We start from the raw sequence: 24,595 nt of genomic DNA, 5'->3' as shown, positions 1-24,595 counted from the left end.
GATACAGAACCACGAAAAAAAATATCCGCACTAAAGACCGAATCACCCTGTATACTCGTACAAGTAAGTCTGCAAAGTGAGTCAGCTTTGTGGACTAAGGCCTAACCCCTCGCATTCTGAAAGGAGACTCGTGCTCAGTAATGAGCTGTATAAGTCAGTCAATATAATAACAAGTAGTGCACAAAATAAGTACGAGTACATTTCGAAACTACCATCGTCTATTAAAAGGTATCTAATATAATTAAGTTTATTGTGTGTTGTGAATTCAGGTTGATGATATTATATACATAAGCAAGTAAAATCGATGCTGAAACCATCTCATCATTTGACGGCCTCCGTAGCGCAATGGTATGCGCGGTGGATTTACAAAACGGAGGTCCTGGGTTCAATCCCCGGCTGGGCAGATTGAGATTTTCTTAATTTGTCCAGGTCTGGCTGGTGGGAGGCTTCGGCCGTGGCTAGTTACCACCCTACCGGCAAAGACGTACCGCCAAGCGATTTAGCGTTAAGGTACGATGCCGTGTAGAAACTGAGGGGTGTGGATTTTCATCCTCCTCCTAACAAGTTAGCCCGCTTCCATCTTAGACTGCATCATCACTTAACATCAGGTGAGATTGTAGTCAAGGGCTAACTTGTAAAGAATAAAAAAAAAAAAAACATAAGCAAGTAAAATCGATGCTGAAACCAATGATTACTTCAATTATGTTTAGAACATACTAATAAAGAGATATTTGCTATTACGAATATAAGCTAACTAGTAACTACTAATATACGTAACTATTATTTAAAATTACACCCCCCCAAAACTCACCCCGAATTTCACATACGAGCAACTTCAAAGAACACATGAATTTAACCCTTTAACACACCCCAATCAATAGTAACATCCCTGCACCCCACTGGGGGTAGATTAGGCCCAAATGCACAACTACACAGGCGCGACCCCCCAGGGCGGTTTTGTTTTACGTATAATGCACTTAAATATAGAGGAGGCATGGGGTGTTGCGGTGTTACCAGTCACCCACTCACCCAAGCCTCCCCTGGCCACAACACCTTGATTTCTGATGGAAACTAAACCGCCTCGATATGTGCGTGGAAATCGATTCCAACAGTTAAATTCGTACTGCTTTAATGATAAAATACAATCACAAACTAAATAACAATCGACCCATATTCGGCTGACTGCTGAGCTCGAGTCTCCTCTCACAATGAGAGTTGTTCGGCCAATAGTCCGCCACGCTGGCCCAATGCGGACTGCTAGACTTCACTCACAGAGAATTAAGAAAATTCTCCGGTATGCAGGTTTCCTCACGATGATTTCCTTCACCGTTTGAGACAGGTGATATTTATTTTTTTAATATGCACACAACTGAAAAGACGGTAACGATACACAATCATGGTAAGAAGATACACTGAAAAAGCTTATTTAAATCAAAAACTTGTTATTTTACAGTCATAGCCAGTTCAATTATTTTTTTATTTAAAAAATAGAAAAGTATAATATTTAGGAGAAGGTAATAAATTGCACATAGGTACTGTTTATCTATACCTACTTATCTATGATAACAGCGATATCTGCGATACGTGGACAGCTGGTAGGGCGACAATACTCCAGGAAATATCACAAACAGTGAGATAATGCACACATTCATATACTTGCTTATCATAGACAATGATATTTTATACTAGAGATACACGCATCACCACCAACCACCACCAACGCATCAAAACTGAGGCGGACAAATGTGCATAATGGGGATGATGACTAGGTTTGAATATATTGATTTTTATGATATATTCAAGGTTAACGTTAACTAATTTATACATAAAAAGCAAAGATTGTCTGGATATTTGCAAAATAAATAAGATTATAAAATTTCAAAATCTATTAAAAATCTATTATCGTAATTAGATGAAAATTATACAGTTTTAGCTTCTTTACATTAAATGTGACATTTTTCAATAAATGAACTATAAAGATAAACGCACAAATAACAAAGACATCAATAATTTTGTTTGAACGCCCATACAAATCTAACGATCATCATGACCTACGACGTCATTAATTCGTACTATTTTGTATGGGGCGTTTTTCAGGGATCCGTGGCAACGCCGCAAATCTAATCCTTTAAATACCTGTAGCTCCGATAGTAATGATCGCAGATATCCTGCTACTTTTACAAAATTGCTTTACTATTAGCATATTCCTAATTTATATACATTTTAAAAAACTAGGTGTGTTTATGAAGTGTAAAAACTATATATACATAAATATGTAATGTAAGTAAATACAAAAATGTCCATGTGTGCGCTCAGTGGAGTCGCTGAATTCGGATCGCTTTTTGCGGTGTAGGCACATAACATATCTATAGTAAATAATAATCATTGATCATAGACCATAGTGCGTAGCCAAGTACTTATTTTATCACACTTTTTGGGTGTAGATAAGTGAATCCTAGATAAATGCCTACCACAATGTATAGATTAATAGTAAGTTTAGGTTTTGTATATTTTTATAATGAAAACCTTTCGAATATTCAAAAACTTAGATGAGTCTGAATATGATTGAAGGAATTACATCTCTGGCTTCAACTAGCATATCGAGAATTAAATTTATTCTTTTAAATTTACTTTAAAAGTTAGAAATAAAGATATCAATCAACTGAATAAACTAATGATCGTTTATATCAGCGACTATCTGTGAGGATTTAGGTATTTTTAGTACCAGTTAAAGTTAATAAAAAAGTAAAAATTTTATATTTCACTCTTTTCGCTTGAGGTGAGTTCGAAATTTTTTCGGTACGAAGTCGAAGTAGTAAAAAAGTTTAAAATTATGAAATTCAAACTAGCGTATTCTGAGAACGTGGTTATGCGTAACTTTCAATTCTACACCATATTGAAAGACTCTTTTCGCTTGAGGTAAGTATGAAATTTTTTCGGTACAAAGTCGAAGTAGGTACCTACTTGAAAATCAGAAATTATGAAATTCAAAGAAGCGTATTCTGAGAGCGCGGTTATACGTAACTTTCAATGCAACACCATATTCAAAGACTCTTTTCGCTTTAGATTTAGAATTTAGATAAAAAAAATATTACAAAACGTCAAATTAAATACATAGATAAAATATAATAAAAGAAATCTTTCAAACTGGCTGTATAATATTCTTTCGTGCCAAGTGAATTGCAAGCAAGAAATCGACACCAGCGCGCGAAGCCATAAAAATGCAATATAATCACCACCTCCCCTTCCTAATATACACGAAAACTGTAACGAATAGCTTACGCAACGTACCGAAATGTTGCGAGATACAGAAACAATTATTTTTAAGGCTTTTTTAGAGTTTACTCCTTAAGAATCGATTCATAAGGAGTGTTATGAAAAAAATATGGACAATAAAATTCGATGGACGAATGATAGGGTTACGTTTTTTATGTCTGCTGCTTCTCGATTGCCCACCTTTCACTTTTCAGGCGTAAGTATTGAGACGTACACAGTCTATGCTTTGGGGCAACATACACCTATTTAGACAGTCGATCTGAAAAAGTCAACTCCATTTGTGCGTTGGAGCCTCAGACCAATTATAGAAGGACCTGTATCGCACTCATAGTCACGAACAAAATTGTCTGTCATTTTCTAAAGAAAACGAGCTTAGATTTGGCATATATTTTATACTAAAGTACGATTTTTGCCCGTTTTTTACACAACTCAATTGCACAAAAAGGTATTTTTACGGAGCTCTTTAACCGACGAACACGATTACAACTATTAAAGATCGATTCTATAGAGACAATTTTTATAATCGCATTAGATCGTTGATCATATACTTTGACAGAAAAGTAATGTCTAGCGAGGCAGATCCTATACAATAATTGGTCTGAGGTTGGAGCTGACACATTTTTTTTTTCATTGTTTAACGTAACAAGTGTGCTTACTGGAGGCTATTTTACTACTCTATTTTATGAAATTATCAATTTCATGTGTCATAACTAATGTGTTTTTCAAGTATTATTTAATCTTAAATTGACTTGATAAACACATTAATTTTGACACGAAAACAACTTCCAAACGAATCTGGCATCTACCAAAATCATAGGGATCTATCAATGCGCTAGCAAAGATTAAGACCAAATCACCAATGCTGCTTGGCAGATGACATGAACATGGCACTTACAGGGAGAAGTTCTATCACAAAAATCCATAATACTATATTGTCTGGCAAGATCGTTGATGACACTCCCATGATGCAAGACTTGAAAATGCGTGCGGGGAAGTAAGGTGCATCAGTCGTCGGTTTTTCATTCGTCGCTACACGCCCCCCGGCCCGCACGGCCTATCGGGAACGAAGTTGCCAAGCTATACTTTCGTTTCGTCATACATTATAGTATATTATATGTATTACGCTCAATTATAATGCGAAATTAATGCAATTATTTTTATTACACACAAATGGAATGCTTAATTAATATTACTGTAATGTATCTAAAAATGGTACAAAGTACCGAAACTAACAATTAACTTCATATTTTATATTTGCAGGTTAATTTAAAGTATCTCTGCGTACATTTTTTATCTTAACAAATTATAATAGCTACCGTCGCACGATTTACGCGCGTGGTTCCTGTTCCCGTAGGAATATGGGGATAATATATAGCCTATAGCCTTCCTCGATAAATGGACTATCTAAATTTGTCAAATCGGACCAAAAGTTCCTGAGATTAGCGCGTTCAATCAAACAAACAAAAAAACCGTTTAGCTTTATAATATTAGAATAGATTTTAACAGCCTCGCTGCTATAAAGTTCTGAAGATGCCTGGAAGGAAAAACTCATCATTAATGGTCTAACCCAGTAGCTAGCATTGACTAGTTATTACCCTCATGGTAACAAGTTGTTGTTTTAATGAATATCCTTTCAAAAGGTGCTTTACTCAATGCGATTAGACCAAATTGTGTTGTTAAAAATATTTGCATGCCTATGTGATTTTCCTATTTAGATTTTATTTTGGATTTAAATTATCTATATAAAAACTCACTTATCACGAAATATCGAAAATCGCTTGACCTACACAGATGGAATTTGTCAGGGAGGTACTTTATAGTAGACGTCCGTAAAAACGGATTTTCGACAGGGCCGGAATAAGGAGGTCTAAGAGCGGACGAAGGCGCGGACACCAGCTAGTTCAGTTATACACTAAAGTTCCATATATTGTTCCCACTTATTTCATGAACATTTGAATAAGACTAAGAGCCTATAATAGTTATTTTTTAGAAGATTGGAAGTTTCTCAGTATTTGCTCCTACGGTACGGTACTTCTTTCGTTATAAATTAATGAATACCTATTCCACACATCGCTGAGATTGTTTTATTAAGGCACAACAACAATTTAGTACAAGTATGGAAGACGGTACACGTTTAGGAAGTATCTAAAATAGGCATAAAATAATAAAACAGTGTGCCCATTGTGCCAGTTATCGTAAATTCCCCAAAAAAGTTCTAATAAAAAAGCAATCTCTACAGGGCTGTCACAAATTGCAAATGCTGCAATGTCGATAATAATGTGGATGGCGAAAATCAAGGGTACACAATGACGCGCCAAATCGTAGAGGGACCAGATAATACACTTATCCGGGACATACATTTTCATACTTGAGATGACAAGATTTTTAGCTGAGATATGCACTGTAAAACGGCAATAAATTTTTGATACCTTCTTATGGGATTGTAAACAGCTTGGTAACGTAACGCCTTACGGCACCACTCTATCTGTGTGCCTAGTGGGAATTTTCAATATTTTCATACTGATACTATCACGTTGACGTAAACGCAAATTTATTTTACGTTACGTGACAGTAACAGTATGAAACTGCCACTAGTCCCTCTGGCTTACCTTTCCCTTACGCATACGTCAGCAGATTTAAGTTATCTCTTCTGTCGCGCGTCTTATAACGCACACGTTTCTTTTTTTATAATGATTCATTAATAAACATTTGATAATATAGTTATACCATTTTATTTTAATTTTCATAACCCTATCATTAACCCGGCTATAAAATACTCGGGTGTATAGTTCGCATGGTGGAGTAAAACGTAAAAGTAATGGAAAATCGCTACTCCAATACAGGTGTATTGGAAAACAGGTATGTTATGGGTCCTCAGGGTACAGTTTCACATCTACAATGTGCGCGTCACTAGTCGCATCAACCTATCAATGAAGTGTCATTCTTATACATTTTTAGGTATTTAACCCAGGACAGTCCCGCGTAAGTGTCAAGCATGGCGACAATATTTACAGAGTGCGTTGTGTCAGCTGTAGGCCCGGGCGGGGGGTGGGGGGGGCTCGCGACACACATAGCGGCGCGGTCGATAGAGCGGCGCCGATGCGTTCCGCATACAGCCTGGAAACGCGCTGGAAACGCAGCGGGGGTGGAAACTCGTGAATTACACTCCCCTCCGACCTTAATACCCGACTGCCGAAAGGAGGTTGTATGTTTTAATTATTATTTTAGTTCCACGGTTAAGGACTCAACACCGAAAGCTCCGACCTTTTGACTATTGTCTTATCCACCCTTAGTACAGTCTTAGCGTTCCAAATAGAGCTGGAATGCCCTGGCAATGCAGCGGGGTTGAAAATTCGTGAAATAAACCCTTTACCGACTAAAGAAAAAGAGGTTATTATTTGGACCCGTATGTATAAATATTATCAGAACTGTACAGATTTTGAGTATATTACTATATACCATCTTCTAAACATAATGTACATGATGTATTTTTGTAAATTCATATAGGTAGGAGTATGTGTGTGGGGGTGAAAACTTTTTAACCTTAATTTCTCTATGGTTCATGGCTGGTTTCAACACCGAAAGGAAAGGTTCGATCCCATCCTGTTTGCAACAATCATTACGACTACTTGGGAGGGCAAATGATTTATTTAATAGAAAAAGTTATAGACATAAAACTTATATACTTATAGGGTATCATTTCATCATTGACAGCCCATCGACTCGGCGAGGCTCCTCTCAGAATGACAGAGAGAGAGTCCACCACGCTGGCACAATGCGGATTGGCAGACTTCACAAACGTAGTGAATTAAGAAAATTCTCAGGTATGCAGGTTTCCTCACGATGTTTTTCCTTTGAGACACGTGATATTTAATTTAGAGGTACTTGCCCCTGGCCGGATTTGAACCAGCACCCTCCGAATCGAAGGCTGAATTCATATCCACTGGGCTAATCACGGCTCTAAGCTTATAAGTAACTAAATATAAAGGTCGAATAAAGAAATTTAATTTTTGAAGGCGGTTAATCAAAATCTGACTGTGACTATGAATCAAAAGTGACTGCAGTTACCTACCTCAAGAGACTTGAAGTATGAATGAAGCGCTATCGAAGTATCTAAGTAAAGATGTTTGGATGTTTTACGAAATTTCGCAACAAGTGTTTCTTTCTGTACAATTTAGTCGCCAATTCGTGAACCTAAACTTAACAATACGGTAAAATATATTGGTATGTACTACGTACCATATGCTTTAGTTAACATATTAACTGACTTTAAAAATTGCATATTATTCGAATACTTATTATAAATTATTATTATATTCCACTATTATACTCTCTCCGTCACTTCGTTTATCATTGTTCTTTTTCCTTCTCTAAAGTTAATATTGACCATACCTTTTCACAGTAATAATTTGATGGACCACAAATAGAAAATTAGCCAATTCAAATCCTGAGCTTTAATGTATTCTAAGTTCTATAATGTATAGAATTTGGCACCCACTTACATATCATTTAATAGTTGGCATACAACACACATCTGTGATATAGAATTTGGCTCCCATTTTCACATTAATGTTTTGATAAGATTTATCTTTTATTCAGGCAAGATAAAGCCTAACCCTTTATTTAACCCTGTTTCATCATTATCAATCCATATTTGGCACACTGCTGAGCTCGAGTCTCCTCTCAGGATGAGAGGGGTTAAGCCAATAGTCCACCACGCTGGCCCAATGCGGATTGGCAGACTTCACAAACGTAGAGAATTTTTTTAATACTCTGGTGTGCAGGTTTCCTCACGATGTTTTTTCTTCACCGTTTGAGACACGTGATATTTAATTTCTTAAAATGCGGATCGGATTCGAACCTACGCCCTCCGAAATCGGAGGCAGAGGTCATATCCACTAGGCTATCACGGCACAAACCCTGTTTACTGTTTAGTAATACTAAGGATATTAAGGATACAAAAGTATGAAAATAATATATATGTATCTTACGTTTTTCTATCGTTCATAAAATAAAACAGACACCGTTTATGAACAGCACAACGGTACCCATTTGTCGGCGGAGTTCTGAAATTTAAGCGTGTTCAGAGAAACAGTCTATGAAATAAGTTGAAAAAAACATATTCGTCACAAATGGGGCAACCTCCCAGACGCGCGACCCGGGCCGCCCACTCCTGTCTACCTCCTGATAATGTGACCTCGAAATCATGCCTTATTATTATCTGCATTACGCTTTGTATTAAATTCATGTAAGAGCAGCTTTGGCTTTCATCATTATCATTATCAGATGATTGTTGGTCGCGATGACGACTTGACTTGCATGAAAATGAAAAACCTCTGTAGGTCATGAAATTATTTATTAACATTAACACTCTCGATCAAGTCATCAATCTTTCGGTGCGGTTTCATTTGAATTTGAGACACTAAAGTATATTTGCAGACATTCGGTTATTCAATCCCCCCCCCCCCACACACACTTTCAACTCCCAGTACTTTGAAACGGTTCAACCGATTTTCATCAATATCATTTCATCAAACATATCTAAGATAGTCAGCCACCTTTCATACAAAAAAAAACCAAATTGAAATCGCATCATCCGTCCGAGAGTTTTGGTGCCACAGACAGACAGACAGACTGACACGTCAAACACCCCTCTTTTTGCGTCGGGGGTAAAAAATCGCTACCAACACGACGAGTTTAACCGTCATGCCGGCAGCGCTGCAGTCATGTGGGTATACCGGACCGTGTGTGGCTAGCATAACAGCCCACTACAGGACCAGGGCTCCTTTATTATGTGGAGCTTAGAACCAATGCTGCTTCAATGCAGTTTGATGGGCATTATTAAGTTTTGATTTAAATATTTTTAATTCATCGAATCACTAGTATTAATAGAGCTTTTTGAGAAAAGGTTCGGAAGTTATTTCTACCGCTAAGCAATACTGATGTATTCCACTCTAGAATGATTGAAGGAAATAACAAGTTCTCTCAAGTAAACTTTGAGTTTAAAATATTAATTATATAAAAAAAAACATATCTAATAAATCATTTTGTTGTTCACGTAATCATACAATGGGGATGATGACTAGGTTTGAATATATTGATTTTTATGATACATTCGGGTAAATAAGGTCAATGTTAACTGATTTATACATAAAAAGCAAAGATTGTCTGGATATTTGCAAAATAAATAAGATTATAAAATTTCAAAATCCATTAAATTTTTTTTATCGTAATTAGATGAAAATTCATACAGTTTTAGCTTCCTTACATTAAATGTGACATTTTTCAATTAATAAACTATAAACATAAACGCACAAATAACAAAGATATTAGTAATTTTGTTTGAACGCCCATACAAACCTAACGATCAGCGAGCCAGCGACGTCACTAAATCGTACCATTTTGTATGGAGCGTTTTTCAGGCATCCGCGACAGCGCCGCAAATCTGACCCTTTAAATCCCTGTAGCTCCGAAAGTAATGATCGCAGATACCCTGTTACTTTTACAAAATTGCTTTGCTATTAGTATACTCTTAATTTATACACAATTTAAAAAAACTGTCATCATCCCTATTAGACCAATCTAGCAACGAGCTTTAGTTATATGATAATCGCAAAAAGAACTTGTGTAGTATTTTGCGAAGTGAATTGATTAGGAGTAGGTATGTCACAGAGAAAATACCTAATACTTCTTTTGAATGTACATATAATAAAATGATTTGTTTAGTAACCAATCATAGGCTTGTATAAATAATATCATACGAAATAATGAAACACAACCTACAAAGTTCGAATTTCATTGCTTAATTGAAAAAAAACTTAATACTCGTAATCATGCTTAAGCGTAACTATAGACTATATATTCGTAGATGTGTTCTGTATTGTTTACTTTATGAAAACTGAAATATATAGATGTTCATTGAGCTCCGAACACGTGTAAACCCTTAGCTCTATCAAAAACAACAATCCTCGGACGACCCGGTTTTATGCCTCCCTCCACCCACACCTTCCCACCTCTAAACGCGATCTCGATCACTTCGGACTCGAAAATAAGTCGTCATATATACCTCACTAAAGCTGATGTGCAATTTTTTTTACATGTATTAGGGTCTCGCTTGACCACAATCTCACCTGATGGTAAGTGTAGTGACGTTATGTGGAACGCGCTTGCCTTGAAGAATTTGAAGACCATCCGGCACCCTAATAATAAAAATAACACTTGACCACGTGGTCACACTTGACCACGATCTCACCTAATGGTAAATTGTAATAAAACTTAATGTGGAACACACTTGCCTAGAAGAATAATTTAGAAGATCACCCAAAAATTAAAGATGCTGAGGTTGTAAAAACTAGTCAAAACGTAGTTTGTATTCCTTATGAATACGGGGATAAGACAAAATAGCCTATGTTACTCGCTGACGATGTGGCTTATCACTTTTGAAAGATTTTTTTAAGGGACGTAAAAACAAATTTACATTCGCATTTATCATATACTGTACGTCCGCGACTTTGTCCACCCATAGACCTTGTTGTAACCCTCTCGCAAAATTCGGTATAAATTTTCAGCGGACGTCACTAATTATAATTTACCTCCCTGCCAAATTTCAACTTTGTACGTCAAGCAGTTTCGAGATATCGCGATGCTTTTATATATTAAGATTATTTAGGATTACCTATTATATAAAATGATTAATTTTACTACTACTGTGAGAAAACTGCTTCTTTCGAAACCTATGTAAAATTAGCTGTTTTAAAATTTAAATATGGATAACACTCGCAAATTTCAAATATTAAATTCTAAAATAGACTCGTATTACACTAGCAAATTTAATTACTCGATGGGTACGTAATTTGTGCTGACGGCAATGTATTTATCGATTGCTGATGAATTCGCATGCGCCCTGCGCCGAAATCTATAAAATCTAGGCTACGCCGGATGAATCCCTGGCTGCCTTGACCTGACACTGCGTAGGCAGCAAAATTGAGGCTCGATATTCGGTTAGATGAATTTTCTAGGAACCTTTTATCGTCGAATATTTTCTTGTGAATTGGAGGCGGTTTCCACTTTGATGTTATTAATTTTAATGTTAAACATAAACTCAAAGATGATATTTAGTATAAAATATAGATGTTGAGTTCTCTATCTATGATCTAGGAGCGAACATTTTGCCGACGATTTTGGGAAAAAGGGCAAGGCAATGTCGATGATATGAAATTAAACTAAAAGTTATTTAGTTATTCCGAAGCAAAGCAAATGTAATTTTAAAAAAAAAGTTAGTCTAATGAAAGATGTATATCAGTTATTTAAAATGGAATAATAGAAAGAAAACATGCCTGGCCTAACCCCTCTGATTCTGAGAGGAGACTCGAGCTCAGCAGTGAGCCGAATATGGGTTGATAATGATGATGATGATGATATAAAAATAGAATGTGGATATTTACATTTTTCACTAATTGGTTTACAAATCTATGATGAAGACATGATTTTTTTTAATATTTAAAGTGTTTTATTTTTGTGCATTGTCCTTTAAATATTTTTTATTTTAATTTAGAAATGAAAAAAGATTATGCCATTCTTAATTTTTAATAATTAAAATTATGACAAAAATTGTTTGACAAGAAAATCGATGTACCTACCTAATAAAAAAGTAAAGCTTGCAATATTGTATTTTTAATTTGTTTAAGGATTAAAGTTACATAAAATAATAACAATATTAATAATTGTGTATGCATTATATTTTAAAACAATATATGTAGGGGTAGGGTAGGGGTATGGTACTGGTAGGGTAGGGGTAGTAGCATGGTATGGATAGTGTAGCTTCTCAACAGTGAAAGTATTTTTCAAATCGGTTCAGCAGATTCTTTACATACAAACACACAAACAATCAAATATTTCCTCTTTATAATATTAGTATAGATTAAAATAATAGGTATGGCGTATAGTGACATAGCACAACGCAAGTGAGACGAATATCTTAGCATTCCATGGATTCACCGTGCGGGTGCCGGGTCCATCGCGTGGCAGAGAAAAACTCCGAGCAGAGTCCTGAACTTGTGACTACAGGATGTAGGGTTAAGGAATTCCTTGACGATCGATCATCACTCCCAGTTCTCTGCTCGTGTTTATCTCACTGCCTAGCCAAATTTGGTAAGATCCTATTAGAGCAGTTTTGGATACTCGTTCTAATATAGAACTAACTGCACTTCTAGTCAAAAAATAATATAGACTGTGTAAGAATATAAGAAAAAATATTTTTTAAGTGAAACTTGTGGCAGCTAATGTAGTGCAGTAGTGTGATAATAGAACGGACGAGAATCGAATTCTGATCTTCACGGATTAAAGCCATCATTTTAAAGAAAAAGCTCTTGTGCATCAACTAATTTCGCACTGTACCTATGACTTTATTATCATTGGCCCTACGATTTGGTACCTACCGCAAAATTTGTTTGTTATCTATATACCTATATTTTAAAGAGGAAAAATTTGTTTGTTTAAAAAAATTAAAAAAAAAAAAAATTTTAAAAAAAATTTAAAGAGGAAAAATTTGTTTGTTTGCATTGAATAAGCTCTGAAACTACTAAACCGATTCGGAAATTTATTTCACTGTTGGGAAGCTACACTATCCCCGATTGCTATAGGCTATATTTTATCTGGTAGCGCTATATTGATCAATCACCGTATCGCTTTACAACCCGGTGGTCCCGGGTTCGATTTCAAGTTAAAAACAATTTAGTAACTATTTTTTAACAATTGATAGGTTTAAATTATCAATGACACTTAACATTATAAATACCAGTATAATAAAAGTGAGATCTGAATTCTGGGTTTTCCTAATACAAAACTAAGTCATAGAATAGATAATATTATCACCAAAATTGCCTGCACGCGAATTTCCGTGAAATAATGCCACTTGTAAATTAGTGATAACGGCATTTGATTTTGTAAATATTGTAAACTTGGTAACATTCAAGGCTATTAATTTTCCTTGTTGTGTTCATATTTTCCTGTAGTCCACTTAACGCAACACTAGCACTAGCTTTATATTTGAAAATGCATTTGTGAAACACCTTCGTGTAAAGTATTTTTTTTTTTTTTTTAACATTTAAGCACTTTGATAGTCAAGTGCTTAAGACATTAAATGTCACATGTCTCAAACGATGAAGGCAAACATCGTGAGGAAACCTGCATGTGTGAAGTCTGCCAATCCGCATTGGGCCAGCGTGGTGGACTATTAGCCTAACCCCTCTCATTCTGAGAGGAGGCTAGAGCTCAGCAGTGAGCCGAATATGGGTTGATAACGAAGCACTTGACTTTGATATCACTTGATGGGGTTATTTAGTAAATAGGTACAATAGAAGTTATATAGTTTATAATATTTAGGTACTGTAGAAGGTGAAAGACAACCTAGCTAGAAGCTATCTAGAAGGAGTTTGTGCTCCTACCATAGGTAGGCAATTATGGAGATCGGACCATGGTGGTTTTAGAAGGTGGTGTATTTATTTTATTTATATTTTCCTGTTTTTATATTTTTTTCTTGTTTCAATTTCGCATTGTCTTGTCTACACGGAATTTAGAAAATATTTATTTCCAAATTAAATAGAATCAGGAATAGAACCTCTTACGTTACAACAAAAAAACCGAAAAAAAACCTTATTGCACGAGAATGGTTACAGGTTTTTCGAAGGAAACTTTACACAAAGACTGTGTTTAAAAAATGACATGCAACATTTGGATTATTTTTTTAAAATAAAATAAAATAAAAGATACGTAATGCAAGGTTACACGTGTAACTTATCGCTTCAATATAAAATGCAACGGAATTCGTATAGTAGTATAGAACGAAACGCAAAAATTTTCATTATCGGAGGCTGGTGTCATCGACCCCGTTATCATTTCGGCAAGATTTGGGACTTGCATGCCGAATGACGGTAATTCTGTATAATAGTGATAAGTCGTGATAATTTTTTGAGTTGTACAAACGTAACACGCCTTCAGGATGTGAATACGATAATTGCGTCAAATTACAAGGACATTGAATGAAGATGTTTTTTTGCACATCATATGACTAACAGACACGCGCGACTTCGTCCGCGTAGTATTATTAAACTTGTAACTTTAATTTTTATTTGAAGAGATTTTTCGCTAAGCAGTTATGCATCTCTCTATAACTTATTTTTTTTCTTCTCTTTATTATCTGTATTTGTAGAATCGTTAAGCCAATATTCATATCTGCATATTGATTCTAAAATAATAACTACTAGCTGACGCTGCGCGGTTTCATCCAGTAGGAATACGGGGATAACCTTAGCCTTTTTCAATAAATGGGCTATCTAACACTGAAAGAATTTTTCAAATCGGATCAGTAGTTCCTGAGATTAGCACGTTTAAACAAACAAACCAACTCTTCAGCTTTATAATATTAGTATAGATAATAACTACGTTGATAACGAATCAATAATCATTTTAATTCATAGTAAGTTCGCCTTAAAGTTGCAATTTTCATTAATCCTTTCTTAGTAAGTCACAAAAAGAAACTGCTATAATGAATTTCAGCTCGCTGGTTTCAATAACTCGTCTGCTATTACAGTATACTCGACAGATATACTGAAATGCGCTATCATGATAGCGCATTTTAGTATATCTGTGACGCTTTGTAACAATGTTTTTTTTAACTCTACTATGTAACTCATAGTCTCATGTAACTTGAGTATGAGTTTTGAGTTCGTCTCAATCTCTCTCCCTATGCATACGAGAGAGATAGTGACGAATCTGAGACTCTTACTAAAAAGTAAAATCATCCTTACAGATTGGCGTTAAGTAAGTAGGCAGTAAGTATAAATGCGACCTTAGATATGAGGTGTCTAGAAAACGCTTAAATATTTCAAGTTAAAAGATCTCCAAAATTTAGGAATCTGGAATGACAGACGGAAGAAATTAATTTGCTTGGCGATGCGGTTCGGGTTATTCAATGCTCGTTAGTGAATTTGTTTATTTTTTCGTAATTATTTATATTAAAGTTCAATAAGTTATCAGCAACAAAGTAACAAGTGATACACAAAATGTCATTTAAACAGCAGTTATGTTGTATTTGCCTACGGAATTTTTAATTTTATTCGTATGAAACTAATCAGATTTAATTCTTTCTTTTAAATTATTTGCTTGTTTGTTTTAAACATTTTTTCCCAAGCTTAATCGTACGATACTAAGGCGAAACTTTTCTACCAGTTACTATTATTTGTTCGACAACTCACATTAGATGCTAAAAAATAGCCCTCCCTGCTAACTACCTATAACTTAAGGACATTTAGTAAGCTAGCTCTCAAGTTAGTTCTAAGTAGTTCTAGTAAAATTCTGTTAAAATCCTGAGGGACCATGGATTGTTCCGAGACGAAATCTCATCATCAATATCAACCCATATTTGGCTCGAACTGTTAAGCACGAGTCTCCTCTCCAAATAAGAGGGATTAAGCCAATAGACCACGCTGGCCTAATGCGGAATGGCAAACTTCAGACACGTAGAGAATTAGGAAAATTTTCAGGTATGCAGGTTTCCTCACGGAGTTTTTCCTTCACCGTTTGAGGCACGTGATATTTTTTTTTTTTAAATACTTTTAAGTTATGTGCACATAACTGAAAAGTTAGAGGTTCATGTCCCTAGGATTCGAACCTACGCCGTCCGGAATCGAAGGCAGAGCTCTTGACAGTGAACACAATTTTGAAAATTAAGAGCATATTTATCTCCATTCTATAATTCAGTTCCAAATCGGTTAATTAGTACACCCTTACCTACATACAAACTTTCTTCTTTGTAATATTGATGCGCAGAGTTAAAAACCTCTTCATTACTAAAAATCTATAATAAAGGAAGAGTTTCCTATTCTGTACGTTTATTATCCGAAAGTACAAGTTAAATTTTAACAATAAATTTACGTAATAACGCAACCTTCGCAGAGTTGTACGAACTCTTCAATTAGCAAGTATTGTACTGTTTGCAAAATCCATTTATCAGTGGCCTTCCCTACGCTTCTTGATAAAGCCTTCTTAACATTTATATCAGGCCTATCATATAAGTCGAATTTATGCTTCACTCTATGGTCTATGTGACGACGCAACGCGCATTTGAATACAGGAAGTATGTCAGTTTTATTTATATCAACTGATTGAAGGAGCAAGTATACCTAAGGTCCACGTGACCTTGGGTGACATAACCGGCGCCTATTGAGTATCCTAGCTCCTCCATTCATTTATTTATATAGCATAGCATTCATGCACTTTAAACATGTTACATGAAGCCTCGTTAGGGCATTGCTAATACATAATATACATTCATTCAATAAACTAAACAAAATTCAGGCACATCAAGAATGCCAGACATAATATTATCTTAAATATTATTTTTTGTGTCAAAAACAATGTTTTACGTATTATGTAATGTAATTTAATAGATAGTCTTTTATGTCGTAGATGCATTTTTCAATTTCCCTTTAAGTAACGTCAGTTTAGTTTCCTCATGTTTTCATCCTATATAGTTAGGGATGCCTAGAACATTTTGTACACTCGGGTGTACAAAATGTTCTAGGCAATCAGTTACTAGCAAGCTAATATTTCGTGAGTAGCTTCATCTCAATGAGACGATCAACTTTTTTATTTACGAAAACTCTTGATTCTGGCAGCTAACTGACTTACCAAGAAATTAAAATTTCAGAGCATCGAAACGTTCTAGGGATCCCTGAATAATAATATAGTAGCATCGTTGGTCCAGTGATTAGCCATGTGACTTCGGATCACGGTCCTGAGTTAAGTTATAAAAAACTACTATAACCCGATTTTGTAAAAAGGACGAAACAAGAAAGTATTTAAGATAGAAATCGAGAAATGCATAGGTATAAAATGACCAAGGTAGAGCAATATCTAAGTCATATTCTGTTGAAGGTAAATGAAACGAATGAACTGCACGAATTTATTTTAATAGTATTGGAATACACTCGTTCGAGAAAGTGTTACCGCAATGCTTTTTCTGTCGCCACGCAGCATTGCTATATTCTGGTCGAAGGGTATGTTTGCCAGAAAAAATGTAGGTATTTTATAAGACAATACCCAATACGAATGCCTCATCTCAACATTCTCAGTAGCATATATAGCGTAAGCTTGTTCCTTGCAGTACCTTCGTCGACATTGACACACAAATAGCATAAGATTTTCCACAGAAAACTAAATCAATAAACCGGCATCATACAACAAAAACTCGAACTTCCGATTGATCTAAGTACATCAACCTACTTTTAATGAGTGAAGTAGGAATAGTAAGTACTAAGTTAGATCTACGAGGGTGAATAGACGATAAACACTTCATTAAGCGACGGAATCCATTCAACAACGACCTCGACGATGCTGGGAATATCTTTTTATACGTACAGAATTCACACCGCGTTCTAACTGGGGGTATGATGAAGCTCACGTCTTACTACGGAAGGTCGTACATCCGATTTAAATCAATGAAGTGTCAACATCTATCAGTATAACCTATCTATTTGGATATATAAAACAAAGTTGTATGTTTGTTGTAGATGTAGTTACATTATTACAACATCTAGGTATATACCATGCCAATACTTCATATAGGCACAGTATATCTTTACTCTGATATAGGTATCTAAGGGTGCATGAAGTCGCGGTCGCTAATACTCATTATAGGGAGAACAAAATGATATGGATAAAAACACCCACATAAATAGAGAATAGTATGGAATAGTTAAGGCTATTTGTTTTTACGTTTGTTTAACAGGGTCAACGCAACTGCACGATTAATTTGAACAAATTGTAAAAAAATTAAAGTGTCTGTTTTGTCTTTGAAAATGTCAACAATAAGTATGGGGGGGTAAGAGCCGTGATAGCCCAGTGGATATGACCTCTGCCTCCGATTCCGGAGGGTGTGGGTTCGAATCCGATCCGGGGCATGCACCTCCAACTTTTCAGTTGTGTGCATTTTAAGAAATTAAATATCACGTGTCTCAATCGGTGAAGGAAAACATCGTGAGGAAAGGAGAATTATCTTAATTCTCTGCGTGTGTGAAGTCTGCCAATCCGCATTGGGCCAGCGTGGTGGACTATTGGCCTAACCCCTCTCATTCTGAGAGGAGACTCGAGCTCAGCAGTGAGCCGAATATGGGTTGATGACGACGAAGTATGGGTGTCAGCTATGAGTGTGGGTATAGGGGTGGAAATTTTTGTATGAAAGTGGTGACACTTTTAAAGTTATATGCACACTAATCGGTATACTGACTTGGTAAACTTTACCTTTTACTTTTGTAAAATATAATGTAGCTAAAAATTGGATGAAAGGTTACACATTGCAGTCATTATGAAATGCATTCGAAAACAACTGGCAAAATCGGGTAAACAAGTATTGATTATACATCAATAAATTGTTACATATTTTTTTCTAAATATTGAACTTTGAATTCAACAAAAACAATATATTCGGTAGGTATTCTTAAATAAATGTAAAGTTCAAGCGATAAATCAACTATGTTTTTCTCGAAAACATAGTTGATTTATCGCTTAGTCCGCGTGTTTTTGGGTACATTCATTAATTTGTATGAATCACACTCTCTTGTTTTTCAATTTAAATACTTGATACCTATCTTTATATTTTTGTATCTTTTATTTATTCCTCCGCCTATATCTAAATTTATCTTGTAACTAACATTTTACAGGTTTATTTAAACTAATCGTAAAGTTTGCTCCACGGTTTGCCCAGGTGAGCAAAGCAAAATTATGCGTGGTAGGCACTATGTATATTGTATTATTAAACGAGGGTATTATACAGTGTATAAAAACTTGGTCAGGGTGTCATGGATTAGTTTTATACGAACCTCTGAGGAATGAATTATATTATCGATTATGAACGAATTAATATCCCGTCTCGCACTTAACCAATTTTCGGGTAGATGTAACTACAATTTTATTTGAAGGCCAGAATTCAGGTGACAAAAGCTTGCAAAGTCCAAAACCAGGAAAGCAGACATTCGCTATACTTATAATAAATCTGTAGAGAGGTCAATTCTATACATGAATGAAATATATTTCCAAACTAACTATCATGGGGTGATTATTGATCGATACTAATACCAAAAATGCAATCATTAAAATTTTTGTCTGTCTGTATGTTTGTTATAGAAACAAAAAGTACTAGACGGATTATAATGAAACTTGGTACAATCATTCTTCATACTCCTGGGCAGGTTATAGTATACTTTTCATCACGCTATGATCAATAGCAGCAGAGCAGTGAAGGGAAATGTTGGGAAAACGGGAGAAGTTACCCCACTTTTACAGCGATACTACTGTAAGGGCTGGATTAAACGGGTCTAAGGGCGGGTCTAAGGGCAGACGAAGTCGCGGGCGTCCGCTAGTAACTAATAAACTTGAATCATCAACTTGTTTAAGCGCCGTAATAAACGAATGTTAATGATAATCTGTGATAAAATTGATAACACATAATTCAATCATGTATGTTTTTAAGGAATACATTATTTTTCCGTAAATTAACGTATTGTAGATTGTAAGAGATTACGATTACATATTATTTGTCTGTCTACAATAATGTCTATTTTATTATTAAATAATACCTAAATATATTAATTGACATAAAAATGTCAATTTCGTCTTGGTAAATACCATGTAATTAATTTTTTTTTTTAATTAAGGTTAAAATCTCGTAAGTACGGAAATGAAATTTCAATTATAACATTTTTCTGGAAGTGCACTTTGTGTATAAAAAACCAGACAAGTGCATGTTGGACTTGCCTAGCGAGGGTTCTGTATATAGGTACAGAAAAAATCTCATAACTACACATGTGTAGTTAAATCTTAAAATACAGAGGTCTGAAATTCAGGGATAGCACGGCATAAACTAAGCTATTTATAATGATCCTACGTATGGAACCCTAGGTAGGCGAATCCGACTAGCACTTCTCCAGCTTATTCACTATCTTTGACATATGCTAGTTGACGTATACGAAATTGAGATACTATGTAACAAATGTCATCCGGCGCTTACTGGTGGATACGATGATATCCACCAGTAAGCACCAGATGGAGTAGAGAGACATTTTGTCAATTGATTTGATTTTAATAGGTTGGTAATAAAGACAATAGTGGATAAACCAGCAGTTCTTTTTCGTATTGAATTACGGAACCCTGAATATATAAGCAAGTAACTCACCTTCGCAGTACAAGGTGACGTCGGCGAGACTCTCCGAGTTCCAGAGGTTCGCGAACGACGTGGCCAGGTTGGAGCCGAAACTGTTCCATTTGAGGCAGTACTGTTGCTGCTGAGAGTCCATGCCCGGGCCGCCTCGGATACCTGCCCTGCAGCGAGAGACGACCAACGTTAGACTGTTATGACACACACAAGAAACGGCTGACGTAGACGTAGTGGTTCGCGCGGTTGAATTAATCCCCGGAAATGGAGGTTTTCTTAGTTAGTCCAGGTTTGGCTGGTGGGAGGCTTCGGCTGTGGCTACCGCCCTACCGGCAAAGACGTACCGCCAAGCAATTTAGTATACCGGTACGATGTCGAGTAATAACCGAAATGGGTGGAAGCAATTTTAAAGCCAAATGTCAAAAATTAATCAAATTTATATCTGAGAAATACAAAACAAAGTATAGATAAATCATCATTATCATCATTAACAGCCGATGGACGTCCACTGCTGGTCATGGGCATCTTGCATGGACTTCCAAACAAAACGGTCTCGAGCCACCGGCATCCAGCGGCTCCCTGCAAACCTAACTAACACTGCGCTTTCCGGTGCGGGGTCGCCATTCCAGCACCTTTTGACCCCAACGCCCATCGGCTCTTCGAACTATGTGGCCTGCCTATTGCCACTTCAGCTTCGCGACTCGCTGAGCTATATCAGTGACTGATAGATAAATACAGTAAAGAATTGATCAAGTACTTTCGAAGTCTATGTTAACCAGACTTTCGTGTTTTGTTAGGGTTTTACTAAGGTTGTCACTTGTCAGCCCAATGTTAAAGCCTCATACCTTAAGTAAGTATGATAGGCAACTATGGAGTTTATTGTATAACTTTAGGTAAGCAATTATGCATTTTGGGGCTTAGTGGCTTTGGGAGGTAGCAGGTTTAAAGGGTCCAGACCCATAACCGTCCGAGTATAAATGCATTTTTACCCGACAAAACGGTAAGCTTTCTGACCTTCAAATACCTCTAGTATTAGTATTTATTGTATTTTTAGTTTCCAAAACAAATTCCCAAGTTAAACAACAGTTTGTACTTCTGTTTAAATTAAGACTCTAGTAATCAATAACGTAGGGAAATAAGGTAACGTGTAAATTTTTGATAGTTTCAATAACAGCTGTTAAGTTTCCACGCAACGTCCGTTGCTCCAGCGCATTATTTATTAATTCTCCCATTACGACGCGGAAACGCGTATTGATTGGCGGCAAGCGATAGTGGTATCAAGGAACTCCGAAAAAGTTGTTACGCAACCAAAGAACTGCCGCATTCGACCAGTGGTTTAACCAGCTTAAGAGTTTTTTTTTCGTGTTGAGTAAGTGCCGATGACTCCATGTGGGACCACTACGGCGTCACCGGGGGGTTTGGGCGAGCGCAGAAGCATCGCCTGATGAGACCCGAAGGCTGAAATAAAGATAGAGGACGAAACGCCTCTCTAAAGGCGTCTCCTATGAGACTCGGACCTCGGCTTAGAGAGCCATTCGGGAGGGGGTAACCGGACCTGAGTGAATCAGTCTGGACGCCCCAAGATCGTGAGTTAGAAAACCCACATCCGGGTGACGTTAGATATCGGGGACTAGTTACACAGCGTCTTCGCCGGCAAAGACGCTGTGTAGCTTGTTGCTTAAGAGGCTTATGAGCCGTGATAACCCAGTGGATATGACCTCTGCCTTCGATTCTGGAAGGTGTGGATCCGGGGCATGGTCCAGGACCTCCAACTTTTCAGTTGTGTGCATTTTAAGAAATTAAATATCACGTGTCTCAAAAGGTGAAGGAAAACATCGTGAGGAAACCTGCATACCAGAGAATTTTCTTAATTCTCTGCATATATGAAGTCTGCCTATTGGGCCAGCGTGGTGGACTAGTGGCCTAACCCCTCTCATTCTAAATGGAGACTTAAGCTTAACAATGAGCCAAAATATCGGTTGATAATGATGATGATGAAGAAAGGTTCTGGTTACCTACCTAGCTGGATGGTTCTATAGTGTTTATCGGCAACATAATTTTAGTGTTTATACGCTATAAGAGAGAAATTCGCTATTTTTATTAAAACCAAAAAGTAAGGATTGTTCAATTCAGATTTTTTGCTATTCTCTACAAAAATAAAACGATGAATCTCATGAGCACAATCTGTAAACTGACAAGTTATTACAACAATTTAACCACTGTACCAGAGGGTTGGGGTTATAGTTGAGAACGCTGCACTCGAAATTGTATGACGAATACATATACCTAGGACATATGATCCAGTTAGGTAGGTCCAATTTCAAGAAAGAGGTGAACCGCCGAATCTAACTCGGCTGGGCTGCATTCGGGAAACTTCGCGACATCTTTTCGTCCGAAATTCCTCAGTGCCTGAAGACAAAAGTCTTCGAACAGTGCGTGTTGCCAGCGATGACCTATGGTTCCGAGACTTGGTCGCTAACTATGGGCCTCATAAGAAGGCTCAGAGTCACACAACGGGCGATGGAACGAGCTATGTTAGGAGTATCTCTGCGTGATCGAATCAGAAATGAGGAGATCCGCAGAAGAACCAAAGTCACAGACATAGCTCAACGAGTTGCGAAGCTGAAGTGGCAATGGGCGGGGCACATAGTTCGAAGAGCCGATGGACGTTGGGGTCCCAAAGTGCTGGAATGGCGACCCCGCACTAGTAAGCGCAGTGTTGGCCGACCCCCCACCAGGTGGACTGACGACATCAAGCGAGTCGCAGGGATTCGCTGGATGCAGATGGCTCAGTATCGTGATGTTTGGAAGTCCCTACAAAAGGCCTATGTCCTGCAGTGGACGTCCATCGGCTGATATGATGATGATGATGATGACCAGAGGGTTTATCAGAGATAAATCTTTGTTAAATATTACTAAGTAAAGTAAATATTGAATAATTACGTTTTTTCTATGAATGATAAACGTATACCTACATCGTAAAGTTGTTTATCAATGAAACATGTTTTATTTTTTTATGGCTACAACTTGAATTTAATAACCTAATTAGTCTTCAACGTATAAAAGTTTTAAGTGAATCAATTACGATTCGGTCATCATCAATCAATAGTAAAATACATTAAATAGAATTTTAAAATTCGGTTATTTCACAAAAGCCGAATACTAGAAATAAACAAATTTTTAAGTTAACAAGCACTTTTGAAACGTTAAGTTTCGTTATTTGTAGATTCTAGGTTCATAATGCAGGTTCTGCGGAAAACAACAGGTAAGAAACTCAACAGTTGGTCTTTTAAAATAACCATTATTTAAAATATTAATTATTAATTCTACTTCTTGAGAGATAAAAGCATAAATGCATACTGCAAAATCCTGTTAGTACAGTATTACGTCATCATAGGGACAACGCCTGAAATAACGCTAACGTAAAAACCCGCAAACGCAAATGAAATGCAACACCAAACACCGAAGGCAAACAAAAGCGATGCAAGAGACACGAATAAAGCCAATAAAGTTACCTGTTGGACCGGCAACCTCGTAAATCCCACCGGACTTTATAATTTTGGACCATTTGGCCTAAAACCCAACCAGCACGAGCCGATACCGTATCGATTTGATTCCCAAGCACTCCGTTACAGTATAACTGTACATTTGCATGCGTGCACGTATACCGGGCCAGTAAACGTTGAGCCGTCGAAGCCTATTATTTGCGCTATGACCCCCGCTCGGGGGGGAGGTCAGCTTACGTTGGTGGGAGCGGAATTTTGGCTGCGACCCGGTTCCGGAATGCAGCACACGCGCACGCGTACTGAAGAGGGGGGAAGGGGGGACGGTTGCACCGAGTTGCGCAAAGTCCCGCGGCAACGGTCAGTGGGATAGAGTAATTACTGTGTAGACGCGACAACGTTCACCTTTTTTATTGGTACTCGTTAATCTCTGAAGTAAACCTGCTCTATGTTTATTAACGAGTTTGTACGTCACTTTTTTGGAGGTTGCTCCTTAGGAATGCAAAGATGGAGAGTTAAATCGAGCATTGTTGATATACGCACCTACCATTGAATGCAATAGACGCGTTTATTACCCCGATAGTAAATTTTACTACAATAGTAGTTA

General features: G+C 36.7%; 1 protein-coding gene across 4 annotated transcripts in view; it reads right to left on the bottom strand.

Moving 5' to 3' along the window:
• Positions 1-24,595, bottom strand: part of LOC112045460 (zinc finger protein chinmo) — a 105,635-nt gene that overhangs the window by 22,734 nt on the left and 58,306 nt on the right. For 2 of the 4 annotated variants that reach the window (XM_052891071.1, XM_024081637.2), the window contains exon 2: positions 20,507-20,652. In XM_052891071.1, the coding sequence (XP_052747031.1) occupies positions 20,507-20,627 (121 nt within the window). In that variant the 5' untranslated portion in view covers positions 20,628-20,652. Of the gene's footprint in view, positions 1-20,506; positions 20,655-24,000; positions 24,081-24,595 lie in introns of those variants that run through there. The other 2 variants (XM_024081635.2, XM_052891070.1) reach the window with 2 other exon arrangements.

The sequence above is a fragment of the Bicyclus anynana genome, chromosome 3, assembly GCF_947172395.1.
Source record: "Bicyclus anynana chromosome 3, ilBicAnyn1.1, whole genome shotgun sequence".
NCBI lineage: Eukaryota > Metazoa > Arthropoda > Insecta > Lepidoptera > Nymphalidae > Bicyclus > Bicyclus anynana.
This window is presented reverse-complemented; position numbering and strand designations above follow the sequence as displayed.